We start from the raw sequence: 17,649 nt of genomic DNA on the forward strand, positions 1-17,649 counted from the left end.
TCCGAAGCGAGAAAACGGCGTCGAAGGTACGATATGTGTCCAATTAATTAACTAAAGGACTTATTTTGCCAAAAAGAGTATGCTTACGGAAGAAAGCATGAATTAAGGAATATATAGACACGTTTTATTCCATTGAACATGTTCTAGTTTTCTCAAACACCTCAACACAATTCCGACAGTCAGGGTGAGTTTGACCCTGACGTACATTAATGAGCAAATATCTGCACAAAGGTTCCGTTTATCATCACTGTTTTGTTATTAACAATTACATACCATCAGTATTTGATTATACATAAATTTTCTGTGAATAAAATCAATCGCAGCTAGAAATATTTGCGAAAAAGTGATGTTGTACACGGGGTGTATACAACGTGTTGTACAAGGGGTGTATACAATCGCTTTTTCTTGCAGAGACTAGTGCTTAATATCAATGGAAAATGTTTAATGCTCATTTATTGGGAGTTGATTTTAATCAACTCCTATGCAGTTACTCAGGCAAACCGAAAGTGAAACAGTGTTTGGACCTAAGCACAAAAATCAACACCGCTGACAATATTTAGTTCTAATCAATAAATTCGATGTAATGAGTTCTTAAGCATTGTTCTAAAAAAGTCAAGGAAACTCATTTATAGATACCTTGTAAATAGTCAGATTTTAAATGATACAAACAATATTTTTTGAAGTCGTACATTTTATGTATTCCTACGCCAGAGTTCAATATAGTCTCGTTCAACCAGACGCTCGACTGTCATCGTAAATCTCCGACAAGCATAAAGTCTCTCTTGCTTGTCGGAGATTAACGGATACAGTTGATCGAGAGTAGAGTTCAATTTTGTTTGGATCCATACAATTTCTCATAAGTATTTCGATTACTAATACGTAGTTTGATGGAATAATTCTTTGAATATTACACAACATGATTGATATTGGATTTTCACGAAATTCCTGTAGGATTCATATTATAAAATTGTGCGTAATTCAAATACTTATAGGAATTTACTTGCCATGCAAAATAACATATCGTTGATTTTAAGGTATATCACTCCTCATGTTTTTATTTCATTGCGCAGATGTTCATTATATTTTAAATGAATATGATTTTATTAATTTAAACCTCACAAAAAGATCATAATTTCATAATTACACAACATTCGTAAAGAAAATCTATTTGAATTCAAGAAACGAAAAAGTTTTGGGGGGAACTATTTTCTCGTGCGGAAGGTTTTTTAGTCGATAATGACAGAAACAAGCAATTTTATGAATTTTCAATATACTTTTCTTTTTATTATACTTTATTCATTGTTCTCATTTTTAACATTTGATAGGTTTGTGACATGTTCTATAGGTTCTCTATGACTTGTACTAAACTAAATTTTGAGAGAATGATAGACGTTTAGCATGAAATCATGCAAATATTCAGAAAATGTCTGAATTTTTTAAAGCCAAATTTTGCAATAATTTTACCTTTGAAGCCATGTATCTAAAATTTGAAATCACTGACCCCCCTGTTTTATTATGTCAAAATGATACTGAATACATATGTAGCAAACTGGATTAATCTTCTAAAATTCTTGATATTCAAAATGTTTTTATTTCAAATCAAATTGTAACTATTATAAAAATTGTCTATTTTAAGTACAAAAAGGTCATACAAACATTTATGCAGCTTCATGCAAATTTTTTTTCCATAATCCCTCTATTTAGTGTGACCATTGTACATAATTAAAAACAACATTTTAAGAAAAGAGTTTGCTTAATCAAAACTTCTTACAACAAATCCTAATCAGGCTGAAATCGCATTTTAGGTACAAAAAGGTCAAATTTAATTGACCATAACTCAGAGGGATGAACACTGACCTCCCATTATCTTTGTATCATTTAAGTGTGTTTTGTCTACAGATTTCAATAGAATACTTCTCAAGAAATTCTTGATACAAGAACATTGAGGAGTGGGATACCTTAAAATGAATAACAATCGATAAAATCAACTCCCGTCAGTACTTCAGTACTTTGATTTTGATAATGTAGCTCTTTATATTGTCTTGGATTTTAGATTATCATGTATAGAGCTTGGTTAGCACAACACACGGTAGGTATAGACTATCAACAGTGTATATTGATAAATCTTTTGATCAAATGTTTTTAATTAGTCCAAAACTGCTTTGTAGATGAAGACAGATTTAAATTGATCATACAGAGAAAGTTCATGAAGAAGAATCCTTTACATGCGAATTTTGCTCAAAGTCATTTAAACACAGATCGTCTTTGTATAGACACCCGAATGCTCACAAAAATGAACTGTTTAAATGCAAATCAATGCCCAAAATATTTGCCACGCGACATTATTTGAATCTTCATATTAGAAATGTCCATACAGAGCCAAGAAACTTCCTCTGTCCCCATTGTGGTCGAGCATTCCACACTTCATGTGCATGGTCAAACCATATAAGGTTTAAGCATAAGGGTGGGGGTAATGAATGTAGCATATGTGAATGTAAATTCAAAGACAATTACGGTTTAAAACAGCATTTGTCATTTCATGAAGAAAAGGCACAGCACTGCCCCATTTGCAATAAAAACTTTTAAAACTTATAAGAACATTCGAAATATTGCACAAAGGAGAAATCAGATCAGACGTATTCTTGCCATCATTGCGACAAAAAATATGTATTGAGAAGATGCCTGAAAGTGCACATTAAAAAACCCCATGAAACCACTTTTGAAGGAGTGCACTGATGCTTTTTACCAGAAGGTGTGTATCGCAGTGCAAGTTACGTGAATCAGTAAGTAATGCATATTTGTTTTTAGTTGCCTTGAAAGATATGCGCTTTGGTTTATTAAGCCAGAGTCTTCTCTTTTACCGAGACATTTGTATACATGTTTTCTGAAACATGAATATTAAAAAGTAAACTTACAAGGTGTAAAATATAACGTTTTAATCTTTATTCATACCCATATATTGCTTGTTTATAAATAGTGATATATAATATCGTCTTCTACTATTTTTAATTGATCAATCGTATCAATGATGGAAGTGATAGACATAATAAATATGATAAAAGCAACATATATAATCTGTTGAAGAATATGAACTGCTCTTTAGACGGTGGCTATAAATAGCCACGGTCTATTGCTACGGTCCTGACCGGAAGAGTATTTCTCACGGGGACCCTAGCGGATAAGGAACGATAACTCTGTTAGGTATGCAGTGTTACAGACAATGGTTTATCTATGTGTCGATTTCAGTATGAGAACTAAGTTTAATTTTATCAGATATTTTAAGCATTATAGCTGCTAATTATTTTGTACATATATTTAAATAATTTATGAAATTGTGTTTTATTTTAAATGAGCCGTTACCCTGTCTGCTTACGTGGTATCGATAATTTATGCACCAACTGCCAGTTGTGACGTTAAACTCTGTATCAGGGGTGCATAAACTATATCACTGCGATAATTTGCTAAGAGATCTCACAATAATCGCTTCTTGGGTTTTTTATGATGTAAACAATTGTCAGAAACACACTATTTAAACAGGTTTGCCATTTCATATTTCAGCAATTTTTCATTAAGATTTGTCAAGACTCTAGAATGTCGTTAATTCGTTATAAAAACCGATTGTATACACCCCTTGTACAACACGTTGTATACACCTCGTGTACAACATCACTAATTCGCAAATATTTCTGTATTCGATTGATTTTATTCACAAACAATTTATGTATAATCAAACACTGATGGTAAGTAATTGTTAGTAACAAAACAGTGATGATAAACGGAACCTTTGTGCAGATATTTGCTCATTAACGTACGTCAGGGTCAAACTCACCCTGACTGTCGGAATTGTGTTGAGGTGTTTGAGAAAACTAGAACATGTTCAATGGAATAAAACGTGTCTGTATATTCTTTAATTCATGCTTTCTTCCGTAAGCATACTTTTTTGGCAAAATAAGTCCTTTAGTTAATAAATTGGACAAATATCGTACCTTCGGCACCGTTTTCTCGCTTCGGAAGCCTACACCCCGTGTACAATATAGCATACACCCCGCATGTTGTGTTATACGTGGTGTTTTACCTAGAGTAGTCATCCAAATGGGTTGAGCAACGTCAAGTAAGGTTGTTTGACGTCATATATAAACGTGAGCATTTTTAGACGTTGAGTCAGTTTAAGTTAGTTTTCGAGTTAGTCAGTTGAGTTTTTGAAGTTTAGAAGTCAGTTTCGACGTTGGGATGTTGGAATAAGCTTTGAAGTTAGATTATTCAGTTAGAAGTCGTTACCAGACAATGTTTTACAAAGTCGTAACCAGACGAGCCAAATATGGCAAGGTAATTAAACTTGTGTTTTTTAAGAAATTATATTAATAGGAAAATTTACTATAATTGAACTTTATTTAAATTTTGGGGAATTTATTATAAAATCTAGCAAGTGACGCTGTTTAACTGGTTATTTATTGTTTTTTGATTTGTTAATTGAAATTAAATATCAGAATATAATTATAAAACCTTAATTATCTTGTTGATTTCTTTAAATTAACCGCTACCAGGTTCAACAAGTATAAATTCGCTACCAGAATTTAATTATAAAAGACCAGATCGAATTTATCCTATCTTACGGACTCATTAAGGCGAAATGTTACATATCTAACACCGGGCCAGTTAGCAAATCTTATACGGCAATATCAAAGGAAAGGTAGACTGACTGCATCTAATTTCTACAGTGCTTTTCATTAAAGAAGCACCAGCACATATAATTACATTGTCAAGAAAATCATGAGAGAGTACGAGTTTACTTCAAAGTCAGTGGAATATGGGAAATCTAAAGAGAAGAAAAAATAGGGTTTTGTTTGCATATTTTGTCCTGCAAGGTCATATATTTAACAAAATATTACTCTTTTTTCTAGAGATACTTCAAACTTATAATGGAATCAACTAGCTTTGTAATTTTCATGAAACTAAAAATGTAAAATTATTACCGCACGAAGACTGATAGTAATAGGTCTATAGAGTGATTCAGGTGACCTGAAAAATTAGCTTAAAATGTCAACCGATGCAATTCTTAAGTCAAGCAATGTACTGTAGCTTCGCAACAATAAAATATCTGAAGAATTGTAAAATTGAACTAGACACGATCTCGTTGCGAGCAACGAGGAGGTCTTCCGTCTGATTTTAGAATTTGAAATATATGTTCGATCTTGATTTTGCTATTTAACAGCTAAACATGATTTAGAAAAGAAAAACGGGGTCTACATTCTAAGGGCCAGATAATATTTTGTTTCAGGGGTAAGAGCTTTGTTCAACAATGTGTTTAGAAATTCGTCACTGTTCTTGAGATATCTGAGAAAAAAAAGTTTTAGGGGCCAGTCTCTTACCTCCTTATTGGAGCCGCTGATCCAAATTTTGATGGTTGCATTTTGTAAAGTAAATCATTTTGAGCATCTTTTCTTCTACACTGCATTTCAAAATATTTTTCTTTTTGAGATATAGATGGTCATAGTTTATGGACTCTTGACCGCTACAAAATTCTTATTCCATAACACATGAATAAATCATTACATTACTTGGATACAGAACTGTAAGAAAAACATATTTGCTGCTATGGCCTTTCATAAAATTTTTCTCAGTAAAGAGCTTCAGATGAAACATTTTAGAGCCCATTAGTTCCCTAATTTTAAGGGCCAGCCCCTTTTTTGATATCAAATAAAAGGTCATTTAAATTTCAACACATTTTGTTCAACAGCTGTTTAGAAATTCGTTACCGTTCTTGAGATATATGGGAAAGAACGTTTAAGGGGTGATTCCTTAACTCCTGATAGGGGCCGTTTAACGAAATTTTAAAAATTGCATATTATTTAGTACATCATTCTGAGTATCTTTTTCTCTTTACTGCATTTCAAAATATTTTTCCTTTCTGAGATATTGGTGATCAAAATTCTATAATTTTGGACCCTAAAAGGCCCTTACTATGTTACACATGATAAAATCATTACATTGCTTGGATACATAACTGTAAGATAAACATATTTGTTTCTATAACCGTTCACAAAATATCCCTCAGTAAAGGGCTACATATAAAAGACTTTAGAGCCCTTTGGTCGCCTAATTTTAGGGGCCGGCTCGTTTTTCTTGATATCAAATAAAAGGTCATTTAAACCCCAACCTATTTTGTTCAACAAATGTTTAAAAATTCGTTACCGTTCTTGAGATATATGGGATCAAAGAATATTTTATGGGCCGATCCCTAAACTCCTTATAAGGCCCTTATAAGGAGTTTAGGGATCGGCCCCTAAGATATTTAATGAAATTTTGAAAATTGCATATGATTTTATAGATCATTCTGAGCATCTTTTCTTTTATACTGCATTTCAAAATATTTTTCCTTTCTGAGATATATTTGATCAAAATTCTGGACTTTTGGCCCCTAAAAACCCCTAATTACGTAATACATAATAAAATCATTACATTGCTTGGATACATAAGTGAAAAAAAAAGCATATTTGCTTCTATATCTGTTCACAAATAATCCCTCAGTAAAGGGGTACAGATGAAAGACTTTTGAGCCCTTTGGTCCCCTAATTTTAAGGACCAGTCCCTTTTTCTTGATATCAAATGAAAGTTCTTGCAAATATAAACTTTTTTTGTATTACATGTCTTAACAAAATATTTTTCAGAAAAGAGATAAGCTAAGAAAACCATGAAAAATTACGATGTTTTTTTAGTCTCAATTTTCGGGAACAGGCGAGCTTTAACGCCGTTTGAGCATGACAAATATGAATGCCAAATAGCACATCTACAATCTCTTGTCTACAATCCTTGAAATTTTGAACTCAATAACTTTTACCGTTTAGGATCCCTGGAATAGCAGACCCTCTGAAAATCGCTAAAACGTCATTATCTCAAGAACGGAAGTGACGTCATCAAAATAAAAAAAATTGTTTTTAGTTCAAATAAATATCTATCGGATCTAAATGTTTTATGAAAATTGATTGAGATATCTCTGAGAAATCGTTTGCTCAAAAATGTGCAAGAAAAAAAAACCAAGATACATGTATGATCTTCAGTTTGCTATGAAATTGCTAAAGTTAGATTGAAAGTAGAGGAAAAAGGGGGTGTTCAGACTATATATTAGAGTGCATTTTCTTTTATGTGCAAGAGTTTTAGTTAAAAAAGAGGTAGATCGTTGACGACTCTAATTCAAAGGGCAAGTCTTCTTTCTATATATTTAATGAAGGGTGATTTTAAACTACATACATTTTATTGAAACAGTTTTTAAAGATTTGATATTTTTCTTGAGATATCTGAGATGGAAAGTTTTATATGATATAAAGGTGGCAACAATGCAGAAGAAATTCATAACCTGTTGTTGCTGGTTATTTTATTACATCTAAATTGTAACAACATTCAGTTTTATAAACAAGTAACAATGGAAATATCAATTTATAATCAGTATTTATTCTTGTCAAATGCCAATGAAAGGAACATGGTATGCGATATAGATATATTATAAATTTTATAATAAATAATACTTATCTATAATTAGAAGAGTAAATAAAATGACAATTGTTGGATTTTCTAGTTTGTAATTCAAATGCAGAAATCCTTATGAAAATGGAGTTTTAATAAGATTATCAGTGGATAGTATATATTCAGAACAAACATTTTTGATAGAAACGAAATGAGTAAAAGCAGATATTGGTAATGGTACATCAATATAAGAATTACTTACTTTATTTGAACAATAAGTATAACTATAATGTGATTAAAGGTTTATGTTCATCTATTTTTTCATTATCAAAATATGAATCAAATATTTTTAAAAATAATTTGTATGGTGTGTTAATGAACGATATATGGTATTGGCAATAAATTTAGTTTATAATAAATATTAAATACAGTATCTAGAATTGGTATTGAAATGACAGGAATTGATAGACAATTGTAGGATATTTAGATTATAATTCAAAGGGAAAAATTGACAAAAAATGAAATTTCAATGTCACAGTAGTAGCTTGTTTATATTCAAATTGAACATTTTCTGATTAACAATTTCGGAGAAAACAGACATAAACAATCATACATCAATAAGATAAAAAAAAATATCTAGTCTAATTGAACATAAAGTGAAGGTATGATATCATCTTAAATAAAAAAGTTACAGTTTATTAAATTAGTTACCTAATAGAAGAAGATATATTATTGCAAACAATTTTGGAAAAAATGTGGTATCGGAAGTATAATATTGATTGAAATAAGTATTAGTTATTCAAAATTAGTTGTGAAATCAATATTGTATAAGACAATTATAGGATTTTTCTGTTTGTAATTAAAAGGGAAAGAGTCATAATAGTGAATTTTAATAATATCAATAATAAATGGATTTTGATTCAAATTGAGTTACTTACTCTAGTTAAACATAAAATCTACCTATAAGGTTTAACAGGAACGTCCAAGCTAGTTATGGTACATTATTTAGATTCAGAGTTATTTACTCTAGTAAACATAAAATGTACCAATAAGATTATCTACACTATAACTATGTCAACTACATTTAGTTCTGATGCAAAACATGGACAGTCTTTGTGTGTTGTTCAGTGATGTTCTTGTTCATCGGAAACATCCAAGCTGTAAATATATCAGAAGAGTTTGGTTTTCAATTTGTTTTAGTTTTGTAATGCGGTTGTTTGTCTTTTTTAATTAGAAGAAGTGATTAGTTTTGCATATGCATCTGTTACTTTGATTTTTAAATTGTGAAAATGGGAACAATTTGTTTGACAATTTTTTTTGAAATTTTTATGTTTTTTTTTTTTCAATAAGGGTATGATCATACATAATGTGGTTTATGTTTGTAAGTAATTCTTCATAATAAACAAGATTTTGATAGGTAAAAACATTATGACTTTAAAAGGTAGTTTTGATTTCTGTGATTTTATATTTAATTTTGACATATGAAACACTGACTGAATTTACTTACATGTCGGTGACATTCAACCCTTGCACTGTTATTTTGACTATTTTGTTTGGAACAAATTGGATCGATGGATAGATGAGTCCCATCTTTGTTGCTGTGATTGTGTATATGTCCCCATTGATCATGATGGACATGTCATCGCTGAAAAATCATACACAAATATGGTAAATTAAAACATAAATAGGTTTTTTAGTACTAATAGCTGACAAGAAATATTTATTTTGTTAAAATTGTTGTTTTTTTGCATTGATAAGGTGTAAGCTAAGTTTTATGATAGAAGTCCAAAGTTTAATTGGTTAGTGGTGTTTTTAAGAAATTTAAATTTGACATGAATTCATAGATATGGATTATTTTTGTTTTATCTTTAACTACCAGCATATTAGTAGTTAATTTTTATTGTCCAGTTAATGCATACTCAGGCCCTATATAAGGCTGAGAGCACTATGCATGCTTCACTGAGTTTAGGTATTTTAAACAACTGAACATGAGACCTTGGACAAAAACTTAAAGAAATGCGTTTTGATGAAAATTAACATGACAACCACTGCAGTGGCAGTATATTTCTAATAATCGATGAAAGAAGTCAGACTGAAATCCAGGCGCAGATATTAAAAAAATTCCTTGATAATTGTAGACCGTGATAATTGTAGATCGTTTTCCTGTATATGTTATAATAATGCAAAACCGCACAATCATGTGGCAGTCTGAGCAATGTCAATTTTTGGATGGATTTTAGAAACAAGCATTTTTGTTGGAACGAATGGAAACGATGTTACATTGTTAATTTCTTGGGTTTACTATTATGTAGTTACTGTGTTGAATGTAGTGTTGCCAGGGTTTTAAACAAGATGTAGACGGTATGCACTCTGTATGAAAAATAGACATGTTTGATGTGCATGCGAAGTAAGGCAGCACTGTCTGTGCAAAATAATACAAATACCGTGGAAATATTTTCCAAGAAGAAATATATTTTGTATTCATTGCTGTTTTCTTTATTAGAACATTTTACTAATTGGAGGTTCATGTATTTAGAAGTCTATGCAACCTGAATGGCTCATTGTTAAAGAACCAACTGTAACTTTCTCAACCGGTATATATTCCCTCGTGGCAGAAGAGGAGCACTCGAAACTAATATGGTGACCAAATGGTTTTATGAATTCATGTCATTTTTAATATCACACTGCAACCATATTTTTAATTCAAAGTTATCCTTTTTTGAAAGAACTGAATTTTTTGGTCTTTAAATTCATGTTGAGGTCATTAACTGAAAATCTCTGAATCTACACTACCTACGGAAGCTATGACATATGGATCAGCTTTACTGGGTGATTATAAGTTTCTAAAAAGAGTTTAATGTATGACTGTATATTCCTATTTAAAATTTTGACCTGTGATTGTTTTTGTACCTTAACCGGGTTGGTCTATGGTCTGAATTCTAATGAAGGTAGGGCATGTTATTTGTATGAATAAAATATTCTTCTTTTTTTTTTTTTATCAAATTTATATGAGGATAAATCAGGAAGGTTTGTGGGATTTAACTGATCATTTTGTGGGCATACTGGGTTTGCCATTGGTCAAGAATTTGTCACGCAAGCGCATTGATGTCAGAAGTGTGGTAGTGGGGTGTGTGGATTTTTTTATATAAATATTTGGCCATATGTATAAGGGCCTAGGAGTTGAAGGTAATAATTTTTAAAATTAAGGTTGCTTTGATTTCAAAGAGATGTTTCAAATTAAAATGTAGCATTTTGCACTGCAGGATTCATGAAGAGTTTTAAAATTTGAAATTGTTAACAGTATATTCCTGGTCACAAATATGGTCTTCTGATATTAATGGGAGACCTGAAAGCTTTAATTACTTACTATAAATTTATAATCACTTACTAATCAAAACTGGCTGCCTCGATTTTCCCATTAACTTCTTGTACCTGTTGGTTTATCTGAAATTAAATGGTTACGGTATGTCAATCAATATTTAAATTATACACTGAATTTTCGTAATTTGGTTTAGTTTTTGTATTTGAATTATTTTGGCAGGATATGATTTTTAGACTTAAAGAATATTTAAGTCTTTTCTATTTTTATCATCCCTGAATTCCTGCAGGTAATGTTAGCTGCCTACATGATTAATGGATAAAATTTATATTTATGCTATAATTCAAGTAGACTTAAACAAATGAATTTTGTAAAAATTGAACTCATATATTTTTTCAAGTACTTAACCTTTTCAATATATCAAATTTGGTATTCAAGGTGGATGCATTATAGGAATATTTGAATTTCAATATAATTACCTCAACAGTTGTTGTTGGCGTTGAGTTAAGGGAATATCGTCCATTGTAAACATCAACTTTGAGGCCTTTCATCGTGATACTTAGACCAGTGTCGGCTCTAAGAAGATTTATCTTTTCACCCCATAGCTTTACATCAATTTCTCCAGATTTGTCTGCGACTGTTATAATTTTCCTCCTTGATGTTGGACTTTCCAGAACTCCTGTAGTCTGTAATTATTGGACATACTTTTGGTTTGTTCTTTATTTATATTTTATGAATTAATTCATTTATAGTGCATTTATTATTTTCTATTTTGCATTAATCCTATTTTATTTTTTAATTCTAGAGAATAATGTTGTGGGTATTGTCAAAAATTAAGATTATTTTTTTTAGTACATGAATTACCTTAACAATTGAGCCTTGGACAGACACTCTTTCATTTTTTTGTTTTGTCTTAATGACAGCAATTTCTGTAATCTCTGGTTGCAGGAATTTGTTGACTTGTTCAACTGTAATGTCAGTTGTAGTTTCCATGATCTGTTGGAAAATGACATTGTAAATTGATAAATTATGAGCAATTGAAGTTTACTTTTGATGGTAAAGATGGCTTTTATTTTTTTAATTAATGTGTGCTTAGGCCAAAAAAAAAATATGTGTGTTTCCTGTTTCCCGACCGACCATATTTTTTATGCATTGACCAGGGTTCGACACTAAGGCACGTCCGACCGACATTGTCTACTAAATGATAGGTCCGGTTGGGTTAAATGTCTGTGAACTAGCTTGACTGGGCATGTGAAAAAAAAAGTGTGCACATACTTTTTCTGTAATATTAATATCAATAGAAGTAAAAGCACCTTTTCCTAACAGGCTTAAATTCTACAAACCGTAATTTAGGTACAACCCAAGGACTAACCTAGAGGATGAAATGGGGGAAATACTTTTTGATCGGTAACTTCGCCGGAATTTCCTATGAACGAAAAGTCCAAGTCGCCTTGTACACGGAGTTCATATAATTGTGTAAATTAACCCCAAGGGCAATAAAATGATAACTATTTCAGTCTAAAGACGTCTTCAAAACTCAGTTTATGCCTCTTGTGATTAATTTAGTTTGTCTTATCTTTTGGGGTTATAAATATGGGTGATGCAACCACATGCTGTACAAAACGATGTTACTTTAAGGCTAGTGTTGCTATAACAGTGAATTTGTTGGTAACGTGTAATTAACTAATAACACTGCCAAAGGTATGCTAAACTAATCAAAACCTTTTGTTTACAGTTATAATATCGTTGTAAAAAATCTAAATCCTCAACATATTGATAATGGTTATTGGGTTGGACTAATGCCACCAAAATACACTAAAAAACAGAGGTTGATTTTATTTGTCATTTTAGTTAACACAGTTACAAAACATTTGATCTATAGATGTATGAATACATCAAATAATTTAAATTAAATAAACTTGATAATTTTTTTTTCAATTTTTAGAATTTGTTTTATTTTTTAATCATATTGACTTGTTTCTAACCTAATTTAAATTATTAAAATTTAAATCTGTGTATATCTTCATTATTGTTATGCCATTGTCAAGTAATAAAAGTCTCTCAGATTTCTCAAACTTCTTCATGTTTCTCTGTTAAGGAGAATATAAAGTCGATCTCCCTAAAGTTTTGTTGGTCCCTTGTCAACCATTGAATACTTGTATCATTATTAGTACAGTTTGAATAGAATTAAACCTTAAATAGTGTTTGAATGATTCATTATTGGTAAAGATAAATCAATACAATTAAACAGAAACAGGTATTTAATATTTTATGTTTGTCATTACTTTTAGTTTATTTTTGTCAAAATTGGTCAGGGCTAGTAGTAAAAGAGTCAGGGCTTGTGAAAAATTGCTGAGGTAGCTCGACTGGTCTAGTAATTAAAAAACTTAATGTCAAAGCCTGATTGACCCTAACATTTTTTATTCCAAATCCAGATTACCAACAGTAATTGGTTTAAACAATAGTCTTGACAAATCAGAGTTTAAAAAATGCTTGTAACAATTCAATAGAAAACAGCATTTATTAAAGCGTTTTAAAGATTTCTAAGCGCAGATGGACAGCATGGATGAAAATTATCCTTGATTAGTTTAGTTATCAATGCAATAAATATTTTCTTAGGCAATGATGTGTTATGAATAAATATTATTAACATAAAATTACTTTTTCCTTCTTTATGCAACCAAATATTTGGGCGTCCTGTGAAGAAATCTCTTGGAATTTAATTTATAAAAAGAATCCTTCGAAGTGTGGGTTGCATCAACTTGGGGCAATTCAAATTCACTGCGGAAACGTATTTCTAGTGTTAAATAACGAAGTTACATCCCTCTAAACTACAAAGGCTACCGTGTGGAATATATGGATTTTCCCCTAAAGATGGCGGCCAAGGGACATAACTTTTGATATATCATTATGTTGTTTGTTATGATTTTTTTTTGTTAATCGTATGAACAACAATGATTTATAATTTTATATTTTCTTTAAATGAAGGCGAGTTTTTGGAATTTAGCACAAGATAAGAAATTTAATAATCAATGGATGAATGCATTCAAAGGGATAGAAAACTAAAGATGTATTGAATAATAAATGAATGGATTATCATGTACTACAACTGTAAATCATTTCTATTTTCATTACAAACCCTGGAACAATGATTAATCAAGAAAATCAATTGTTAAAATATATATTTCCATTCGCCTTGGGAGCTGGCATTAAACTTTAATACAGGCTTGTCTTTAAAAATTGAAGTAGAAGGAAGAAATAAAAATGTAGAAAGGGGGTCTGGAGTCTAGCTTATAACTACATTGTGTTGAAATGAAATAATAGCTGGGTAATTAAGGCATTATAGGTGGGGTAATTTCTTGCCTCTTAGGTCTTAAAGGCAACCCTGTTAATATATGACGTTATACATGTATTATCTATTACGGTTTGATTTATCAAGAGAACATAGTCTCGGTATTAAATCATGATATTCATTGTAAATCAGTAATTGACAAGTTCTGGAAAAATTGAAGCAATATCGATTTGAGGCCGTTGTTTTAACTTTGATTTTCTACTAAATTACAAACCAATATCAACAGACATATACATTGGAATGTAAAGCAGAAATTAGTGTCTAAGGATTAATCTGTGCGTAGTTCTGGAAATAGTGACCAAATGCCATGTGTGGTGTCGTCATTTGGACATGGTTATTTTAACTTAAAAGAATGCATTTTTAACATCGTGATTTCAACTATAACATACTTTCTCATTTAGCTATGATCTCCACTTGGAATAAAAATTTACTCAGTGTGATTTTCAAGTTAGAATGAAAGAAGCTGTGAATTTTTATATAAAAATGCATACTTGTATGTTTTTTTTTTGGTTTGATGTATGAAATTAAACATTATCAATTATGTTTAGTCAATTAGTTGAGTATCAGAAAGGTATAAATCAGCATTTATTTCAGAGCACTCTTAACATAGTATATGTAAACGAAACTGGAATAGATAGTGTGACATCAAAAAAAATTAATTTTTGGGTATTTTTATTAAAGAAAATCTGAAGCTTCATTTTTTAGTCTATTTTCAAAACAGAAAGATCCCTTGTGATAAGTTAATCTCTTTTATTAATATAGGTGAAATATGTTTTTGATTTTCGTTCCTCTTTACGGACATGCCATTCTCTGAAGAGAATGAATTTTTAAAGCAAACATTTTTTTCCAATTGCAAGAATGGTCTTTTTTTACTACATGACAATATTATTCATGCTTGTCTTTATTAAAGTTTCATCTGATAATGTCAGGTTACATATCATGCATTTTAGTACGAATTTTATGTTTAGTCAAGGCAGATAAGAAAGGGAAATCTCTATTTGGAAAGTTATAAATAGAAAATCATTGAGTGAGTTTTTTGTATCATGTGTATGATAGTATACGAGGGTCATTAAAAAAAAATCGAAGACTTTTGGTATTAGGTATGTTATTTAAGGTCTTTTAATGTTAAATTATTACTAAATTTAATAGACATGTTTTACAAATTGTTTCAAACAATTTAAAATCAAAAAAGTGTGCATATTTCTTTATTTCTAAGAATTATTTTGAACCTAATAAGAATTATTTAGAACCTAATCTTGCAAAAATGAGGTCATGGACCAAGGTCAAAGTTTATGTTCTGTAAACCAAAAACCATATTATGTTGAAAGTAATAAGTCCATAAATTTGTCTCAAATCTAAGGGATATTGAAACCTAAAATTAAAAGTTGTTATGATATTCTATTTATCAAATATTAAATGACGAGAATATATAGATTTGTTGAACAGTTATCAGTTACTAAAGACATACAGTCTTAAAACATTGAAGTTGCTAGACGTCATGGCGCAATGAAAAGTATAAGCAGTATGGATCCAAATCGGGAAAAAGCTGATGAAAACTGAAAATGCGCAATAGTGAAAAAAAAGTCAAACATGACTTGTACATTTGTATAGCACACAAGACTTAGGATTTTATTAAGATTGTATATTTCAATTAACTGTGCTTGCGTTATCTTGACGAGATGTTTTCACTATTATCTTGTGCTGTGATGACAAAGCATGTTGATTTTAAAATTGGGTGACAAAATTTTTTTACTTTTTCAACAAATGAAATGAATCCAGTTATAAATAAATTTGTGTTGCATAAAATAATATGTTAGTTATGTCTTTAATGAAAAATATATGATAAACAGCCACATTGTCTTCACATTTTTGTTGATTTTCTTTTATGGTTTACGTTATATTTTAGAAACATTTGCTTCTTCTTCTTATTAAAAATAAACTTACCTTTGAGTTTTCCGATATGGAAATTGTTCCATCTTCTTTTTGGGTGAAACCCTTCACCATAATTGATTTCTTGACTAGGTTGTTCAATTTAGGGATGTTTCCCTCATTTGTGAAAAGATCATGGACTCTCTCAAATTTGGTTGAACTTGCCAAGGCAGTAGTTGCACCAAATTTCGTCCCACTTGACGTTGTCCTGAGTTCAGTTTCCTCCAATAGGAAGATTTTTTGCTGTGCAGCATAAGTCTAAATTTCGAAAGAAAAAATATATTTGAAAGAAAATATATTTGTTAATTTAGTGTATATGGTCTGATATCAATGCACTGAGAATAACACATATGGTTTAAAAACTTTTCTTGTTCAATAAAAATACTGTATTGTTCCAACTGAGATACACACAGACATTAATATAAATATATGTTTTGCTAGTCCTTCGTGTTAGTTAATTTAAGATTAACTAAAAATTGAAATCTATGAAATTTAATTTTACTTTAACGTCTTATTATATATTCGATGAGAGCAAAGGGACGTATCGCGTATTTAAATGCTAAACCAAGGGAATTTTAAAATTTGTGTTCCTGTTTTTCTTAAGTTTTGGTTTACAAATTAATGCATATTTGTTTAATAACTGCTGTATTCTTACTGTCTTTAGTCTTTTCGCTGTGGGACCTTCTGCCATGATCGTCAAATTTGTAACAGTTTAATTGATTTTAGAAGAGCTTTGCAGGATGACAAGCGCGCGAAACTGTGTGGAAGCGGTGCTATATGTATTCGATACCAATTTCGAAATGTTTATGAAAATCGTGTTTTAAGTTTGTGTATTTAGATCATAACTTTTAATTGTGTTTTTTATTTATTATAGAAAATGTTTTATAATGTAAATTAATTGTTTGTTTATAGATACTGACCAACTGATCAAAAGAATAACCTGTGATAAAAGAAATCAATGTTGTACAACAACGAATGAAGTTTACACCGTTTTAGGATAGTCGGAACACCTCTAGAATTTCCAAAATTTGTCGTTCCGGTACCCCTCTGGTGTATGACGTTATGAAAGTCGAATCATTTTTTTAGAGTTATCTTTCTTGGATCAATGTTGAATGGCCGGGTAATATAGTTTGTTCACACCAGAGACTCTGCTCACACGTAGTGTTTGGGTGGTGAAATATATATGCACAGTAGAAGATACTTTTATTGCGATAAATTAAGTTGATTTATTCGTATGTATTTCGGGGGAAAAATCTAAAATCAATTATAGGGTGCCGCTAACACTAGAGAGATCTGGTAACACAGAATAGATATGGACTCTGAGTCGAATAATAATGTGAGTATTCATTTGGTGATGATTTTGGCCGGGAGATGGTCAAATTTAATAAAACTAATATATTATAAGGAATACGAAATAAATCGTGATTTGATAATGCATTATATATATATATATATATACACGTATTTCGCGGCAACAATGAAAAAATTAATGATGGATTGTTTCACATTTTAGGTTCGTTATTTTTCAGATATACTTTATATGCGGCGACCAAAATAATGATAAATCTGTACTATCACGAGTTTTAAA

At 30.5% G+C, this 17,649-nt stretch overlaps 1 protein-coding gene across 1 annotated transcript; it reads right to left on the reverse strand.

The window, feature by feature from the left end:
* Positions 1 to 8,321: 8,321 nt before the first annotated feature.
* Positions 8,322 to 16,275, reverse strand: LOC136273343 (uncharacterized). The gene is made up of 6 exons (XM_066077771.1): positions 16,077 to 16,275; positions 11,645 to 11,776; positions 11,260 to 11,466; positions 10,850 to 10,905; positions 8,969 to 9,106; positions 8,322 to 8,619 (listed from the first exon to the last, which is right to left on the reverse strand). The coding sequence occupies exons 1-6, from the start codon at positions 16,134 to 16,136 to the stop codon at positions 8,586 to 8,588; spliced, it is 627 nt and encodes a 208-aa protein (XP_065933843.1). The 5' UTR covers positions 16,137 to 16,275; the 3' UTR covers positions 8,322 to 8,585.
* Between the last annotated feature and the right edge of the window lie 1,374 nt (positions 16,276 to 17,649).

This window comes from Magallana gigas, chromosome 3, assembly GCF_963853765.1.
Source record: "Magallana gigas chromosome 3, xbMagGiga1.1, whole genome shotgun sequence".
Classification (NCBI taxonomy): Eukaryota; Metazoa; Mollusca; class Bivalvia; order Ostreida; family Ostreidae; genus Magallana; species Magallana gigas.

Excerpts from the sequence above, each read along its gene's own strand:
- LOC136273343 (XM_066077771.1), bottom strand. The coding sequence starts at position 16,136 with ATGGTGAAGGGTTTCACCCAAAAAGAAGATGGAACAATTTCCATATCG. Across the intron at positions 10,906-11,259 it reads CGCCAACAACAACTGTTGAG|ATAAACCAACAGGTACAAGA; the intron begins GTAATTATATTG and ends ATTTAATTTCAG. Across the intron at positions 8,620-8,968 it reads GGGTTGAATGTCACCGACAT|CTTGGATGTTTCCGATGAAC; the intron begins GTAAGTAAATTC and ends ATATATTTACAG.